Source organism: Neofelis nebulosa, chromosome 10 (genome assembly GCF_028018385.1).
Source record: "Neofelis nebulosa isolate mNeoNeb1 chromosome 10, mNeoNeb1.pri, whole genome shotgun sequence".
Classification (NCBI taxonomy): Eukaryota; Metazoa; Chordata; class Mammalia; order Carnivora; family Felidae; genus Neofelis; species Neofelis nebulosa.
The window spans coordinates 65,854,377-65,872,360 of record NC_080791.1 but is presented as its reverse complement, the minus strand read 5'-3'; the positions used below and the strand labels follow the sequence as shown (position 1 = coordinate 65,872,360).

At 44.7% G+C, this 17,984-nt stretch overlaps 1 protein-coding gene across 7 annotated transcripts in view; it reads left to right on the top strand.

The window, feature by feature from the left end:
- Positions 1-17,719, top strand: part of DENND5A (DENN domain containing 5A) — a 122,136-nt gene extending 104,417 nt beyond the window's left edge. For all 7 annotated transcript variants that reach the window (XM_058688184.1, XM_058688188.1, XM_058688182.1 and 4 more), the window contains 11 exons: positions 2,340-2,424; positions 5,188-5,272; positions 5,955-6,083; positions 10,379-10,500; positions 11,711-11,856; positions 12,429-12,547; positions 12,958-13,139; positions 13,769-13,851; positions 14,346-14,469; positions 15,015-15,183; positions 16,688-17,719. In XM_058688184.1, the coding sequence (XP_058544167.1) occupies positions 2,340-2,424; positions 5,188-5,272; positions 5,955-6,083; positions 10,379-10,500; positions 11,711-11,856; positions 12,429-12,547; positions 12,958-13,139; positions 13,769-13,851; positions 14,346-14,469; positions 15,015-15,183; positions 16,688-16,871 (1,428 nt within the window). In that variant the 3' untranslated portion in view covers positions 16,872-17,719. The remainder of the gene's footprint in view (positions 1-2,339; positions 2,425-5,187; positions 5,273-5,954; positions 6,084-10,378; positions 10,501-11,710; positions 11,857-12,428; positions 12,548-12,957; positions 13,140-13,768; positions 13,852-14,345; positions 14,470-15,014; positions 15,184-16,687) is intronic.
- Positions 17,720-17,984: the final 265 nt, after the last annotated feature.

The window sequence follows — 17,984 nt, the reverse complement described above, 5'->3', positions numbered from 1 at the left end:
TAGATCTTGCTATCTCTATATAACTACCCCAAATGGGTGGTTAGGCTAAATTGAACCTTGCAGTCTCAATCAGCCTCTTCAAAAGAGGAAAAAGAATAATCCATGTCTCCTGAACTAGAAAGACCCGTCAGCCCAGCTGCTGCTCTCTCACTCCTGCCTTTGCTCTCCCTCCTCATGAGTAAAATCACTGTGAGCCAGGGCATCCTCCTGGCATGGCAGCCTGGTGTTCTTTGGCTCTTCGGTATCATTGCCTCTCTGGTGACCAGCTATATTTAGTGTGTGTCACATTCACACAATTCTGTTAAGGGAGGCTGCCTTCCTGGTCTTCCTAGATTCTGAGATACGAGTGACAAGTCAAAGTCCCTTTCAGGAGCCTACTTTAATGGTTTTGGTGGATAAGTGGATGGATTTCTAGAAGTTGAATTATTAAATCAAAGAGTGTGAGTATTTTAAGCTCTTGCATTGTCTTTCATATTTATTGTATTAATATACCAGTTAGTGTATAGGGGTTGTAAGTCTCACTGATGTTGTTAAACATTATTTTTTCCCCAAATATTTGTTTTTTTGATGAATAAAAAAATAGTCGTTTCTAGTTTTAACTTGTGTTTTTAAAAAAAATGCCATGATGATTATTGGGTTTTGTTTTAAGCTGTCTAAATCTTTTTTCTTTTCTTTTTTTTTAAAGCAGGTTAAATCTTGTAGGATATCCAAACATACAGCAAGTTTATGTCAACAAGTTGCTGATTTATAGATGAGGGTTTTTCTTCCATTCAAATGCTTGCTTTTTTCTCCTAAGATAGATCAAGTTGGTGGATGGAAACAAAATAAATACTCAGTATTCTCAAGGGACAAATCTTGAGACCTTAAAATCCTTGCATTCATTTGAGAGCATAAAACTTTCTTCAGAAAGTATAACTTCAAAAGTTAAATCTCTTTTAGACAGTCTGTATAGCATCATTATTGATAGCAGTGGTTCTGATATTAGATAGATTGAAGCTTGAATCCCAACACTCTGCTTACTAGCTCTGTGATCTTTTACATGTTACTTAATCTTTGATCCCCAATTTGACCTTTTCTAAAGAAAATGAGGATAGAGCTACCTATCTTGTAGTATTGTTGAGAGCATTGAATAAAATATATTTTGAACATTTAATGTAGTACTTAGTTTATAGCAAGCCTCAAGACATGGTAACTTCTATTATTACTATTCTTTAAAATACAGAACTAAAGTCATTTATAAAATTATTATAATAAATTCTACTAAAACAAACATAATACTACATTTATATTATGTCAGCTATATAGAAACATTTACCATGAATCTGATGTAAAGTTTTTTTTTTAAGTCACATACAAGGGTCACTGTGTACTGCAGGAGGGCTAGAAAAAGACAAAACAGTTACTGGATGGCCAGCTGGGCTCACTCACCACCTAGGCAAATTGCTCCCTCACATCAGGCTTGCAAATGCTAATCAAATCTGTGCCTTGGTAAAATGACAAATTGCTACATGTCTTAGTTTAAACTGCAACTCTTACATTTCCAAATGCTAAGGTTCTGTTACACTGACTGTAGTTAAGTACCTTCAGCCTTCTTCAACTTTACCTTCAAGAGTAAATCTTCATCTTAGTGACAGCTTCTCCTCAGCCTACACTAAAGACAATAATGCCTTTAAATATTTAAGGAAACTCAGGAGTTGTCATGGAATCTTATAGACTGGGTATTAGCTCCTATGTACAAAAGCCATCATGCTCTACCCAAGCTGGCCTTTAACCAACTCAGAAGTTGATAGGTTATTTGCTTTTTTCTTTCTTATAAACTGGCCCATTCACAGATTCTGTGTGGCCATGTCCTCCTTCCTGTTTCAAGTGGTGGGCCACGTATCTTTTCTCTCTTCCATTCTTCTTTATATTTCCTCTGCATTTTAGTAGGGGGATATATTTGTATATGTTGCACTAGGTGTACATCAAGATAAGACATAATACAGATATCTTTTACTAAAAGCCCATATGTATATGTTTTATCTATGACTCTGTTCACTGGATGCCTTAGCCTCTGAAATCTAAACTGACAGGAGTTTCGGGGCACCTGGGTGGCTCAGTCGGTTCAGCACCCAACTTCGTTCGGGTCATGGTCTCACAGTTCATGGGTTCGAGCCCCACGTTGGGCTCTGTGCTGAGAGCTCAGAGCCTGGAGCCTGCTTTGGATTCTATGTCTCCCTCTCTTTGCTCCTCGCCCGCTCATGCGTTCTCTCTCTCTCTCTCTCTCTCTCTTAAAAATAAATATTAGAGAAAAATTTTTTTAACTGACAGGAGTTTCTTCTCCCTTGTGTTGGTTCCAGGGGAAATCAGCCTTGTGGTCCCACCTGTTACATTATCAGGAAAACCGGCAGAGAAAACTCACATCAGGAAGTCTCAGTACCTCAGGTAAGTTGGTCTCTGTAGCATTGGGGAGAGCCCCCTTCATCCATTTTCCCATCTCCCACTGGAGTGATCATCTGCGGTAGACTATTCCAGGTCAATGAAGCCTTTGTCTGAAATGTTTTCTTTTTTAAATATTAAGCTACTTGGCTCTCTGACCACAGAGTGTGCCAAAGCAATGGGGTTTGCTTTCATGATGTGTTTCTATACTTTTTTTTTTTTTTTTTGAGTAAATTCTACATCCAACATGATGCTTAAACTCGTGACCCTAAGATCGAGAGTCGCATGCTCTACTGACTGAGCCAGCCAGGTGTCCCTGTCTCTATACCCTTTTGATGAGTGAGATAGGTGACTTATATCAGCAAAAAGCCAGTGTTTATAAATTTTTTTTTTTTTAACGTTTATTTATTTTTGAGACAGGGAGAGACAGAGCATGAACAGGGGAGGGTCAGAAAGAAGGAGACACAGAATCTGAAGCAGGCTTCAGGCTCTGAGCTGTCAGCACAGAGCCCGACGTGGGGCTAGAACTCAGGACTGCGAGATCATGACCTGAGCCGAAGTCGGCCGCTTAACCGACTGAGCCACCCAGGCGCCCAAGGCCAGTGTTTAAATGAATTTAGGTTTTCAGTGAATTTGTGTGTTCTGGTGTCCTGTGTTTGGAATAGGTTGTCTTCATAGTTTTTTGTTTTATTTCTCTGAAGTGGGCATTGAGATGATCTATCAGTTAAGAGAGCCTGTTTGTCAATGTGTTCTACCTTGGAGTTCCTCAGAGTCAAGGCCTGATGTGAATGATCCCTTAACACTTCTTTTTCCATTTCTAATTTAATAAAAATATTAGAGTTGGCAGGGACCCCAGAGATTATCTAGTCCAGCCCCTTTATTTTACAAGAGGAGGAAACCGGGATCCAGGAGGAAATGAATTTATTCAGGATCACACAGGGCATTCATGGAAGAGGCCAGATTAGGAGGCAGGCCTCTTGTCTCCTGGTCTGGTGTTCATTCTGTAGTGCCCCTTCCAAGACAATACTCCTCCTTCCTTTACTTCTTGGCAACATCTCCCCTTTGCATCATCCTTCATTTTCTTCTCTCTGCCAGGAAGTTTGTTTACTTTTCTTGGGTATTCTTATCCTAATGGTAAAGATCAGTTCAAATGGAAGTAAAGAGATAGGCATGAATTCCGTGGTTTCTTTCCTCTTGAGCTAATTGACTTCAGCTAGCACTGAAAGTGGGGAGAATAGTTGGCTGGAAACCAGGTACAAGAGCTTCCTAAGCAGCTTGATAAGGAGTTCTTTCATCTATTCTCTGGATATTAGAACAAAAATTCTTCTCAGGAAGGCTATAGAAGTTACTGCTGAGGGATAGACTATATAGCCAAAAATTCTCAACAGTTAAATGATGAAGATACTATGTTTTATGTATTGGACCAGACATATGGATATAAATATACAATCATACCTCAGAAATATTGTGGGTTTGGTTCTAGAGTACCACAAAAAAACTGAATATTATAAGGAAGTGAGTCAGGTGAATTATTTGGTTTCCCATTGCATATAAAAGTTATATTAATGCTACACTGAAGTCTGTTAAGTGTGCAATAACATGTCTAAAAAATGTATATACCTTGATTTAAAAATATAGCTAAAAACAATGCTAACCATCAGTTGGAGCTATCAGCAAGTCATAGTCATGGATCACAGATCACCATGACAAATATAATGACAATGAAAAATTTTGACATATTGTGAGAATTACCAGAGTGTGACACAAAGACATGAAGTGAGCAAATGCTGTTAGAAAAATGGTGCCAGGGCACCTGGGTGGCTCAGTTGGTTGAGTGTCTTGAGTCTCTTGATTTTGGCTCAGGTCATGATCCCAGGGTTGTGGGATTGAGCCCTGTGTCGGGCTCTGCACTAAGCATGGAGCCTACTTGGGATTCTCTCTCTCCCTCTGCCCCTCTTTCCCGCTCATGTGCTCTCTCTCTAAAATAATAATAATAGGGGTGCCTGGGTGGCTCAGTCGGTTAAGCACCCGACTTTGGCTCAGGTCATGATCTCATGGTTCACAAGTTTGAGCCCCACATCAGGTACTCTGCTGTCAGCACAGAGCTCGCTTAGGATCCTCTGTCCCCATCTCTTTCTGCCCCTCCCCCGCTCTCTCCCTTTCTCTTTTAAAAATAAATAAAAACATTAAATAACAATAGTGATAATAAAAATAGTGCCAGTAGACTTGCTTGACACAGCGTTGCCACAGACCTTCAATTTGCAAAAAACACAGTATCTGTGAAGCACAATAAAGCAAAGCATAATAGAATGAGGTATGCTTGTATCTAGAGATCCTAAGCATTATGGAACATGTTCTTTACGCACTTGCTTGGCTCTTTTGTAGCCCATTTTGAGGCAAGACCAAGTACATGAGTAGTAACTCCAAATGGAAATAGTGCTTCCAAAGGTTAGTGATGAGAACATGCTGGATTAGGAGCCAGAAGATCTGTGTTCCCTCCAGTCCTGATTTTGCCACTTGGTGACTGAGGCAAAGCAGTGTTCTCTGAATCAGTTCCCTTCTCTGTGATACTTTCCTTGGCTATCTAACTTTAGAGGGTTAAATGAGATAATACGGGTTAAGAGTATAACATCTGATACCTAGTAGGTACTTAATAAATATTCATGAAATGCTAAGTGTTACCAAAGTAACCATTTCCTGTACAAATTTGGGTAATCAGCTCTTTGGATAATCCTATCTCTTGAGACATGAACAACTTTTTTGTTCTAGGAATACTTCTTGATTCAGAACGGAGGAAGTCTGATGCCAGCTCAGTCATGTCTCCCCTGCGAGTCTCCCTCATTCAGGATATGAGGTCAGTCTGGGTTCATATAGAATAAGCCACTAAAAGCTTGTTTTCAGTTACTCCTTAGGTGTCTACTTTATTTTTTTTTAATTAAAAAAATTTTTTTAAATCTTTATTTACTTTTGAGAGAGGGAGAGACAGAGTGTGAGTGGGGATAGAATACAGAGAGAGGGAGACACAGAATCCAAAACAGGCTCCAGGCTCTGAACTGTCAGCACAGAGCCCGATGTGGGGCTCAAACTCATGAACGATGAGATCATGACCTGAGCTGGAGTCGGACTGAGCCACCCGGGCACCCCAGGTATCTACTTTAAATAGCAGGGTCTCAGTGACTTGGGCTTCTATAGCCTCTCTGTTAACCAGGAAGCCCTCCTTATTGGTCTTGTGCTTCATGATGCTGTTGTAGAGCTATACAAGCAGTTGGGTTTCCTGACAGTTTTGGCGAATTATACCAGAGTTATCACAAGACCTTAGGGTTCCAGGGTTAGCTTGGCTTTTTGAGAACTGTGTTATTCCCCCTCAGCCCCCCAAATTGTAGTGAGCCTATCTGCAAAGCTACATGGAAGCTGAGGATTTAGAGAACAAGAGAGATGGGCTCTCACCAGGCTTCCTTGACTTTACAGGGGAGGTATTAGTAGTCAGTTCATTTTCTACCCCACTCCCCATCTCCTTTTTTCTATTCTCCCTTCAGGCACATCCAGAACATCGGGGAAATCAAGACTGATGTGGGAAAGGCTAGAGCGTGGGTGCGATTGTCAATGGAAAAAAAGTTACTTTCCAGACACCTGAAGCAGCTTCTCTCAGACCATGAGCTCACCAAGTAAGGCCATTCCACCTAGATTAGAACCAGGCTCCCAGGAATGGTGGGGAGATTGGAAACTCTTGTGTGGGAAGGGAGACTATTCACTACATCATTTCTGTTGTATTCAGCTGAACTCAAATTGCATATGAAGGTTTTGTAGCTTTTCCTCTTCTCCCTCTTTATCTATAGAGGGAAAATTCTGTGTTTGTTCTTCCTACCTTTTTTAATCTGCATGTCCTCAAATAGCTTTCTTAAAGAGATAATGAGAAGGATGGGGTCCTTATTGGGTACTTGAGAGTTTTGGGGCTCCCTTCTCCTTACTGCACCCAGGTGATTTGTATACCTCTTAGGCACAGGGCATTTTTTGGTCTCTTTCCTGTCCTAGGGAGGAAAGGATTAGAGAATGAAAAGAAAACTTCTTAAGAGCTCCCCTTATCTGTTTTGTTCTCTCCTGAGCTCAGGGCCAGCCCAAGTCCTTGCTCTTTCTCTTTCCACCCTGTCTGAGTCTCCCTAGAGCTCAAAAGGGCTTTCAGTTAACCTTCCTAGACCCTCTCCCTCCACGCTTTCCACCTAGAAAGAGGAAGGGGAGAGATTCCATCACACTCACACTCACAGGGGCCATTAGCCTACAGTTCCCTTCTCTGGATTTGATATTCCTTGTATACTTTCTGTACCCTAGTTACCAGGGGAGGAGCGGGAAGGAGGGCTGTCCTTCTCTGCCTCTTGGACTACCACCTCTCTACCTTTTTCTATGTTTGGCTCTTTCTTCATTGGCAAGCCTGTTGGGCACTTTTGTTTAACATTTCTGTAGACATCTTTTCATGGTGTCCTTTATTATTTGACTTCTCCAAGGATGATAAAGCAGAGGAGTGGATCTTGGTGAAATTTAGTGTAGCCAGTTGATTAAACCTGCAGAATCTATTTTTATTCAAAGTGAAAATAAAAATTTTTAGATTGTTTATTGTGTATAAATAACAAGCAAGAATTAGGTTTAAAACTTTGATAGGTTAGAGTTTAAAACAGCAATTCTTACAGAACTTAAAAATTAAAAAAAATTTTTTTTAATGTTTATTTTTGAGAGAGGAGACAGAACACAAGCAGAAGAAGGGCAGAGAGAGAGGGGAGACACAGAATCCAAAGCAGGCTCCTGGATCTGAGCTGTCAGCATAGTGCCTGATGCGGGGGCTTGAACTCAAGAACAATGAGATCATGACCTGAGATGAAGTCAGACGCTTAACTGACTGAGCCACCCAGGCGCCCCATTTAAGCACTTAAATGTGATTGCCTATAGATACATAAGGGTTTAGAAATAAAATTTAGAGATTGGGAGAACAATTAAAAGAGAACAAGTGAACATGTAAGTGTGGAATTTGGAATGGACATGTTTGAATTCCAGCTTCTGGGGACAATTGTGTGTGGTTAAAAAAAAAGAAAAAAAATCAGTGTAGCAGGACAGGGCAGCAAGTCTTTCCTGCTGGCCAGTGTGGACATCGTCATCAGGAGGACAGAGAGGCATCTGAGAGGGGGTCAAGCATAAGAACTTTGTGAAGTCTGGGGCAGTGTATAGGTCTAGGGTATGTTTGATCTTAAAGGCCTAGGCAATAGCAAATAAGGCACAGACTTTGGTCAGGAGGCTAATTTTTCTTTCTCTTTCTCTTTTCTCTTCTCTTCTCTTCTCTTCTCTTCTCTTCTCTTCTCTTCTCTTCTCTTCTCTTCTCTTCTCTTCTCTTCCTTTCTTTTTTAAATTTTGGTTTCTTTAAACCATAGCCCTATTAGAGGAAATAAGCTCAGAAGTTACTCAGTCCTAGAAACTTTCCATCTGATATCCTGGCCCCAGTGCTGCTCCAGTGAATGGAAAATGAGTTTTGCTGCCACAGATTGTATTTTGGATGGGGTATGGGGAGAAAAAAGGGGCCTTTCATCAAAACCTGCTTACTCCTTCTCCCTATTCTGTTCTCTCTTATCTTTCTCTTCAGTCTACTTAAAGTTTTAGCCACATCATAATCATACCACTCACCCTTCTCAGGATGTCTTTAGTCCTTTCAGGGCCTGGTCGGAAGTTTTCTTTGCCAGAGTTTGCCTAGAAGCTCCAGAGACTTGGTCTCTTCTTCCTCCAGGCACCCATAGCATTTGTCACAGTATTTGTTCAAACCTGCTTCACCACTGATGGGCTGTATTATTATCTAGTTGCTTGCTGCTTATTACAATTTGCTTTCATGGAGGGCATGAATGAACATGCTGCCTAGCACCTAGAAGGTATTAAATTGGGCACATAAAATGTGTGCATAACTGCACAGACAGGAGGAGGTAGCCTTGGAGAGTGTATCTTGATACAATGGTCCTGACTCTGCGATTTCCAGGTAGCCTCCAACACTGTTGACAGCTTGGAGAAGGGGGTAAGGTTGAGGCAGGATAAGGGAGCTGTATAGTTTAGGGGGAAAAGTTAGCTCCTATACAGTGAGCTCACGTGGTTTCTCCTTGACCTCCCTACAGTGATGCTGTGTGGTAGCTGCTCTACCTTGACACTCACTTTGCATGACTGCCGTGACCTTATATCATCCTGTTCTTTTTCTCCCCCTACTCTTTCCAGGGTGTTGGCTTCCACATTCCCCAGTTCTCTGCATGCACACACATTCTTTTCACGCTTTTTCTCTCACTTAGTGATCTCACCTATTCTCATGACTTCTGTTACCTATCCGGTGACTTCCACATCTGAAGCTCAAGCTTTGACTTTTCTTCTGAGCTCCAGTCCTGCATTTATTTCCATTCAGATATCTTACCTTTAGCTCAGAGAGAACAAAACCAAGTTCCACAGAGTCTTCACCATAACCACCTTTCAAATTTTTTTGTTAATGTCACCACTCTTCTCTCTGAACCTGCTTTGAAATTTGGTGTCTAGTTTGACTCCTTGCTTTGCTTTACCTTCCACATGCACATTTCAGGTCCTTAACTTCTGCCTCCACCGGTTTTCTTATCTGGTGCTGCTGTCTTAGTTTTACTCGTATGCCCTTTCACCCCTCAGCTACACTAAAATGAAATTTTCTGAAACTGGTTGTGGCTTTCTACTTCTAAGGTAAATTGCCAAAACTGACTACTTGTAGGGCAAGTTGCAAACTCTTTAGCCTGAATATTTAGAGTCTTTCTTCATTTGACTGTGGCCTAACCTTTCAGCCTCATTGCTAACTGATCACCTCCCTGGGTCCTCAACTCCAGCCAAACTGGTTTTCACACCCCGTCCTCTTTCTTCTGCAACACCTGTCTAAATTCATGCTGTCCTTTAGGCCTCTCCTTTTCTAGGACCACTGAAGCTTATTGCTCTTTAAATTCCCAGAGAGAGCCTTTCACTTGCACCTCATTATGGGCAGTGTTATACCATGGCCTTTACCTAATTTATTCACCTGGACTGTATTTGAGGATAGGTGTTTCTCTCTCCAGCACCTGCATATAGTAGGCCCTGGCTGGTGAATTAATCTCTTGGGTGTGCCTTATAAATAGAACCTCACAGGTTTACTAAATCTCTACCTCTTTGGCCATGGTGATTGCAGTCTTGGCAGCCAAGATGGTTACCTTCTTGGATTCTTTGTGTGTTTCTCTGTGCTGAAGGCCTGTGCACATGGCTATTTATGTCCCCTCTATTTGGGGAAGGTATCATTACTGTTGCAAAGTGTCTACAATGTCAGGCAAAGGAGTTGGCCTTTGATAAATAAGTGAGGATGGGGATGGGGATAGGAGAAAATTTGAAAAGAGGGGAAGGACATGATGTGTGCAGCTCTTCCTTGCCTGTGACCTGGGTCATTCCCTTTATTAACTCTGAAACTGTCCTGTGCTTACATTCACATTCAGAACAGTGTTCTGACTCAGGGGTCTTAGGTCTGCTGAGGGTGTGAGGCTGGCTCTGGTAATGAATGGCAGTCACAGACCTTCTGCCATTGCTATTCCCACAGCACACACTAGCTAGTGATGCCTTAGCTAGAAGCCTGAGAAGGCCTGTGTCATCCCTGAGGGGTGATAGTTCCAGCCCCCAGTTTAGGAAAGGAGGTCCCATGACCTCTGACACCGCATTATAGCAGCATCAACCCTTAGACACGGGTAGAGTTTGGTTTTTATTGTTCCTGCTGTAGTTACAGCCACTTTCCCTCTAGCCCTCATTTCAATGGAGAAGCCGGCTTTGTTCCATTTTTTAGGTGGCTCTAAGGAACTTGAAGCTTGACATCTTACTCTTCCCTTAGCTGTCTCCTTCCAGAACTGAGTAATTCTAGTCTCTTTCCCCTCCTTTTGGCTGGGGGACTGATGTATTGCCTCCTCTCCGACAGAAAGTTGTACAAGCGCTATGCCTTCCTGCGCTGTGACGACGAGAAGGAGCAGTTCCTCTATCACCTCCTCTCTTTCAATGCCGTTGATTACTTTTGCTTCACCAATGTCTTCACAACTATCCGTGAGTAGCCCTGTGTTCCCCAACTAGCCTTCTCAATGCCAATCTTCATGAGCTTGCTGGAGGCTAACTCACTGTCCCCTTTTTAAAGAAAGAAGATTGCCACTTGCACTTTCTACTTGCCTTTTGCTTCTGTGGCAGAGAGGTGCATTAGCCCTCCTTGGAGGTTGTTTTTTCTCCAAAGCTTCTTATTCTTGTTCTTAACTGGGAAGTTCAGTCTTTTTGGCCATCGTGTTGTTACTGTTGTCCTAGTACTGCTCTGGGGACCTAAGGCAATGAAGGTGGAGTGGAGTTGGGCGGTTGGTGAAGTTCACTGCCCTGTTTGTACACCTGTAAAGAAATCTCCCTTTTGTTTTGGGCTGAGGGAATCATTCAGCATCCTGGGTTTCAGACCAGCCCACAGGGAAAGACAACTCTTCCTGAAGTAGCAGAAAAAAATCTAGGTTGTGGCGGGAGATTTGGGTCCAGGCCTTGCTGTGTCCTAACTCATTATATTTCTGTGAGCAGAGTTGATCTCTGCTGTGGGCCTAAGTCTCTGTTTACAGAGTGAGGAAGAGGGTTCAGTATGGTCTAAGGAAGGGCCTTGAAGCCTTACCTTTCTTTGGTGCCAGGATGCCCTGTTCGGTAGGGGGTAGTCTCTGAATTTGCCCCATGGCTCATTGTGTGGCCAGTGACTCAGCAGCTTCAGCAGTGTGGAATCTTGTTTCTACATGACACCCATCCTCCCTCTCAGAGATGAGGGTTTATAGGCTACAGGAGAAACAACACTGTACTGGAGCTTAGGAGATTCAGGGGAACGATTTCCCTTTTGGTACCTCAGAAAAGGCATTGTAAGACCGGTATGGCCTCTCTGGAGATTGTTATTAGAGTTCATGAGGTTATAGACTGAAAAGTGCTCTCCAAAGCAATTCAATACAACATGGAGTTGGTGATACTATTTAGGGAACAAGTTCACTTAGCTCTGGGCCTGAAGATGGGTTTGGATCTTTGATGTTTGGGTAGTAACCCTAAGAGGAGTGAGACTGAGGGTAGGATTGGCTAATATTCTAAGCCAGCCAGAGATTAGGTCCTGGGACCTGCTGCTCCCAGCTCCGCTGGGGCCAGTACAATAGGGGCCACAGTCATGCCAGCACACCTGGACAGGTCAGGGCCCTTTCAGGTATGGGAGGGATTCCTGATCCTTCTCAATGCCTTTGTGGCTTCCCCAAAACAGTGATCCCGTACCATATCCTGATTGTACCAAGCAAGAAGCTGGGGGGCTCCATGTTCACCGCCAACCCATGGATCTGCATCTCTGGAGAACTGGGTGAAACACAGATCCTGCAGATTCCCAGGAACGTGTTAGAGATGACTTTTGAGGTATGTGTTATCCAGGGACCACAACCCTAGGCTCAGTGGGGATCTGAGTTTGTAACAGCTGCCTACAGAAGTTTTCTGCAGGGTTTTATGATGGTCTTGCCCTTATGGTATTATGCATCAACACAGTTGACCTGTCCTGAGATGATCAGAGGCCGGAGTCAAGGATTGGCCCAAGGACGAGGGAGCCCACCCTGTCTAAGTGGTCTCTGGCTGGAAGGCACTTACTCATCTGGACTTGCGTGTCTCCCTGCCCATGGTGTATTGAGAAATCCCCAAGAATTCTTTCAGTTGCTGAGCCTGTGTCACAGACAGCTCTGAATCTCAGACTGCTTCTGCTCTTAGGCCCTATTCTTCCTCTAGGTAGTAGCACCTTCTTTCTCAGTCATTTCCCCCTCATGAGACAGTGCTGTACTACCAGCCTTAGTGGTAGGTGGAGCCATGAGTTCTTCCTCTGCAGATACTGAGGGGCCAGATTGCAGGCAACCAGTCAGATCTGTGCCTCTGAGCAATGCCTTTCTTTTCTCTTATTTTCTTGACCTACGCACCTTCTTTATCTGACTGTTCTTTCACAGTGCCAGAACTTGGGGAAGCTCACTACGGTACAGATAGGCCATGACAACTCTGGACTGTATGCCAAATGGTTGGTGGAATATGTGATGGTCAGGAATGAGATCACAGGACATACCTACAAGTAAGTGTTCCCTCGGCTAAGATATCTAAGATAGTGGGGCAAGGTGTACTGCCAGGTGCCAGGGGCTGTGTTTGATCTGTGGGTATGTAGAGTTCTCAAGAAGACTCTTTAGGTTGTGGTGGACTGAGGTAACTTCCTGTTTGGCCCTGTCTTACATGCCTGAGAAGAATTAGGAGAGATTTCCAAGCAAAGATATATGATGTTGCTGTACACAGGTTCCAGGCCACCCATCATTCAGGTGGCTTCTCGATGATGCACAGTGGGATGAATGGGCAGGGTCTTGAGGGATCCCTAGCCTGGTTTCAGAGCCTGTCTCCAAGGTTTGGCTTTTTGATGGCTTTTGCTGAGCAGCAAGGAGAAGGGACACTGGAGGAACTGGCAGCTCTGACAGGCCATTGCCTGACCTTTAGGTTCCCATGTGGCCGGTGGTTGGGAAAGGGCATAGACGACGGGAGCCTGGAGCGGGTCCTGGTTGGGGAGCTGCTCACGTCCCAGCCTGAGGTGGATGAGAGACCGTGCCGGACCCCGCCCCTGCAGCAGTCCCCTAGTGTCATCCGGAGGCTCGTTACCATCTCACCCAACAACAAGCCCAGTAAGTGGGAGGAGGGCTGGGCCCTTGTGCTACCCAGGTGGGGGATGTGGGCACATCTCTGGAAGCCCTGATATGGGTGTCCAGATCCCAGCCTATGCAGCTGCCTCAGGAACCAGCTGTTCTAGCAAAGTAGCCTTAGGCATTTGTCACCTTCCTCTCAAGAATCAGTGTGTGTGTGTCAGGCTCAGGGGGTGTCACACTCCTTAGAGGTCTGGAAGGAGAAGGGAGAGTTCATACAGCCTGCCCTGGTCCTCCGTACCATTTTGTTTGTGATTCTAGAAAGGAGAGGGATCTACTTTCTGGCCTTGTCCTTCATGATTCCTGGGCCTCGCAGCCAAGTTGTGGACCTCTTTTGGTTGCCAAAGATTCCAGGGTAAAATGGGAAATAAACTTTACCTGTATCTTTTAGAGACGGAACTCTAAGGTATTAGCTTTTGCTTTCCCCCCAAGATTTTAGGAAGGGCTAGCTTAGCAAAGTTGGATAGGCAAGAGCCACTGTTTCCAGGGTCCAGCTTCCCAGTGTCCTGCTTCTCCCATGAGCCCTTCCTATGTCCTCAGTCTTGTGCTCAGTCAGCTAAGCACTATTAGCCTCTGAGATTGGTTAGGGATGTCTTCTTGATTTTTATCAGAGCTGAACACTGGGCAGATCCAGGAGTCCATCGGGGAGGCAGTCAATGGAATTGTGAAGCACTTCCATAAGCCTGAGAAAGAGGTGAGCCTTTCTGCCCTCCAAACCTGGGCTTTATATTGAATAAGAGAGAATGATCTTTTTCCAGGGCCATGTACTATGGGCAACGCAGAGTCTAGAGTGTGTGTCTCAGTTTGACATTGAGCAGATTGTTTCCTCAGGGGCCTCTGCCTTAGGTTACCCTGTTTTCACTATACACTGATGACCCAACAGAGTCCCTGGGCCCCTCATGAACAGTGTGTATTCCTGTCTTCTTCTGGATTTGTCTGAGCCTCGCTGAACGGAGGTCACTCTGGCTTTGTCCCACTTCTGAGGACCCAGATCCATCATCTGTTCATTAGCTATTCACTGACAGCTGCTCTGTGTCATTCACTGTGCTGGGTACTGGGGGAAATAGACAAGATCCCAGCCTATCTTTTGCTGCCCTCCCAGCTGTGGGCTATGGGTTTGGGGAAGCAGTGGTGGGAAGGCAGTTTGGCTGAGGCAAGCCTGGCACTCTCTCCTGTTTCCTTCCATAGCGAGGCAGTCTGACGCTGTTGCTCTGTGGAGAATGTGGCCTTGTCTCGGCCCTGGAACAGGCTTTCCAACATGGATTTAAATCCCCCCGGCTCTTCAAAAATGTCTTCATTTGGGATTTCTTGGGTGAGTTGGACCAGGGTCTGAGGGTGGGAAAGCATGCAGAGACATGGGAACTCACCAACATAATGTGGGTGCTGAACGCTGGAATCTGAGAGGCAGAAGCCCAACCAGGTGACTCTCAAATTAGATCTGTTGTTTGTTTGCCTTGACTTTTCTTGAAGTTACTCAGTCCTCACACTTTCTCCTTGTAGGTCCAAAAGGCCAGTTGATAGCATTTGGAGCCCAAACACTGGGTTGTACCCACTTGAAGAATTTTTATACAAGAAGTTTCTCCCTTAAGGGTTTCTTTTTTCTTTTTTTTTTCTTTTTTATCTTCAGAGTAGAGAAAGGACCATTTTCTATCAAGGGCCACATAAAGAAATTTAAAACCTAAGAACAGGGACTTTACATTTTGAAATGTGACCAATGATGTCAAAACGTTCATGTTACTCACATTAAGTTACCTAGCATCAACATGGAGAGGCCCATGGCTAGTGGCCTGCAGGGCAGTCATGGATGGGTTGGTTTTGAGAGCCTTTGTCACTGGCAAACTTTTCTGCTCTTCACAGAAAAAGCACAAACCTATTATGAGACTTTGGAGCAGAACGAACTTGTCCCTGAGGAAAACTGGCATACAAGGGCCCGGAACTTCTGCCGATTTGTCACTGCAATCAATAATACTCCCCGGAACATTGGCAAGGACGGCAAGTTTCAGATGCTGGTGTGCTTGGGAGCCAGGTACTGCAGCCTCATGGCCCAGAGTGCACGGCGCCACCTTGGAGGTGGTGCTGGGAGCCTAGTGTGGTGCAGGGGGTGGGAGCAGCTAATGACCAGATGCCGCCCAACAGGTGAGACCTTGGAAACCCTTAATTTCCTTCATGTACCAAGCCTATGTGTGGGGATGTGTAGGGGTGGCAATGAGGGTGTGTGTAACTGGGTGGAGGCCCATTTTGATGGGAAGGAATAAAACCATCCCACTGGTGAAATTTGAAGTAGAGTATATCTAGTCATTCCTTCCAACAACCATTCAAATGTTCCAGGCCTGATGGAAGACAGTGGGAATGAGCTGAATAAAACATGGTCCCTACCATTTAGAAGCTTACTTGTCCTAATTAAGTACAGTATAAGGCAGAAGGTTGTGAGAGTCCCAAAAGGAGCATTCATAAGGTATGCTGAAACTGTAGAGGAGAAAGATCAGAGAGGGGAGGAGGTGGTATTTGAGTTGAGCCTTAATGGAAGGGTAGAAGTGGGGAGAGAGTTTGAAGCAGACAGAACTAGCAGAGAGGCCCTAAAGGAAGCAAAGAGTGTGGGGTTAGGAAATAACAGGTAAACTTGGGAAGGGCAGTTGTAGGAAACAGTTGAAAGGATGGGGGCCTTGGGGAGCTGGGACAGGGAACCCTTCCATATTAGAACAGAGTTGTTTAAACAGGCGACTGAAATGATATGAATTTGATACCATGGGTGGTATGCATCAGAGTGGATAAGATTGTTAGGGACTATTCCAGTGGGTGACATGAGGCTGTGAAAACCAAATAAATTTAAGGCAGTAGTTTATTTGGGCCAGGGAAGAGAGGGAGTTGGCGTTGTACTTAAAAACGGACTCTGGAACCAGATTCACTAGGTTCATATTCTCAGATCAGCCATTTCCTAGCCATATGAACTTGGACAAGCTATTTAACCTTTGTCAATTTCTTCATCTATAAAGTGGGGCTGGTAATAGCACTAATAGCACCTACCTCATATCACAGGGTTGTTATGAAGGTTAAATCTCTTAAAACAGTGTCTGGCACATGCCAAATGCTATGTGGATGTGAGCTCTGAGGATTATTCCTGGTGGTGATAGCTCTGGGGAGGAGTAGTGCTCTGGGACAGATGGGCTGTTGAGATGGAGGAGGTGGTGTTGATTGGTCCTGGAGTCTGGTTGGTGGTGGGCTGGTCTAGGGAGGCAGGGGGAGACAGGAGAGGAGGTGTGGGCCTCGTGGCAGGTAACTGGGTTGATTTGGCTCAGACTGGGTTGTTGTCCCTGGGACTGAGTAGTCCCTAATAGGAGCCTTTTAAAGCGATGTAAGGCCTCTTTGCCAAGAGCTATTAGGGGAGGGAAAGGGGGTTGGGGAAGCTATCCACTTCTCCAGCTTTAGACTTTATTCAAGGAGTGATGGAGCAAGTTTCCTCCTTGGCCTTGTACTAACTGTCTCCCTTCCACTTCCCTTCTGACCCATCTGGACTGACCCTTCTCTGCCAGAGATCACCTCCTACACCACTGGATTGCCCTGCTGGCCGACTGTCCCATCACCGCACACATGTATGAAGATGTGGCGCTCATCAAAGACCACACACTTGTCAATTCCTTGATCCGCGTGCTGCAGACATTGCAGGAGTTCAACATCACGCTGGAGACGTCCCTTGTCAAGGGCATCGACATCTGACCTCCCAGCACCAGCTAGCAGTAGGACCGAGAGAGACTCACCCTGCAGCTCTGACCCTTCTACCCAAAGGGATTTAAGCGAGTTGAGCAGGAGACGGAGAGGAGATGTACACTCACTGTAAAAAGAAAAGTAGAGGATTTTTGGAATAAATAATCTATTTTAGAGTTTATTTGCTGATTTGCTTTTTACACACTTTCATGTGAAAGAGTGATAGGGAGAGGGAGACGAGGTTGGTGCCGCTTATTTTGAAGCTGGTGCCCTCCCTCGCCGTGGCCGCTGCTGGGAGCCTGCGGCCTCCCCAGACTGAGCCTGCGTCATGGGCGGGGCAGTTCTGCTTCCTCACGGCGCTGGTCATGAGGCCATTCCACATTGTTTTTAAACTAATGTTTTCTAGATTAACATTGTTACGGATATTTGGCTTTCACCGGCCACACACAGGTGTGCTGGGTGGGAAGCCCCAAGCTCCAATCAAAGGGATTTTTAGCAGTGCCTCTGTAAGCACTGATGAGTCAGTCCCACATCTTTTCTGTTTCTGTCAGTATTATTTGGAACGGAGACATGCCGGGATGCACCATCATGCAGAAGATCATGCTTCCTCTTGGCACACAGCTGCACAGAAGTAAACATAAGCATGTCTTAACAGGGTTTCTTTTTCTTTTTTTTCCTATTTATTTAACCCTCCATTGTGTGTTTTAAGTCTTTCTTTTTCTTTTCTTTTTTCTTTTTTTAAAGAAGGAAAAAGCTTGTCACAGTCTAACTGGCTATGTTATTATTGTTAAATTTATGTTGTTTTGCAACCTAGAAACCAGCTACAGTATGGCCCACTTAATAAAACACCTGAAACAAAACTGCATGGATCCCTGACTTTAATGGGGGTTTATGAGCAATGGGTGGTGGGGGGCTACGGTTTGGTCTGTGTGAGAGGACCAGTGCGAGCTCCTCCCTCCGCAGCTGCCCAGGGTGCCCCTCAGGACCTGGCATCTCCTGGGTCTGGGTCCTTCCCACTGCAGCACCATGAGCTTTCATAGTTGTCAACTTAAATAGCTGTTTGAGAAGGATGCAAATAAGGGTTATTTTCCCACTCCACAGAGGAGGAGGCTGAGGCACAGAGGG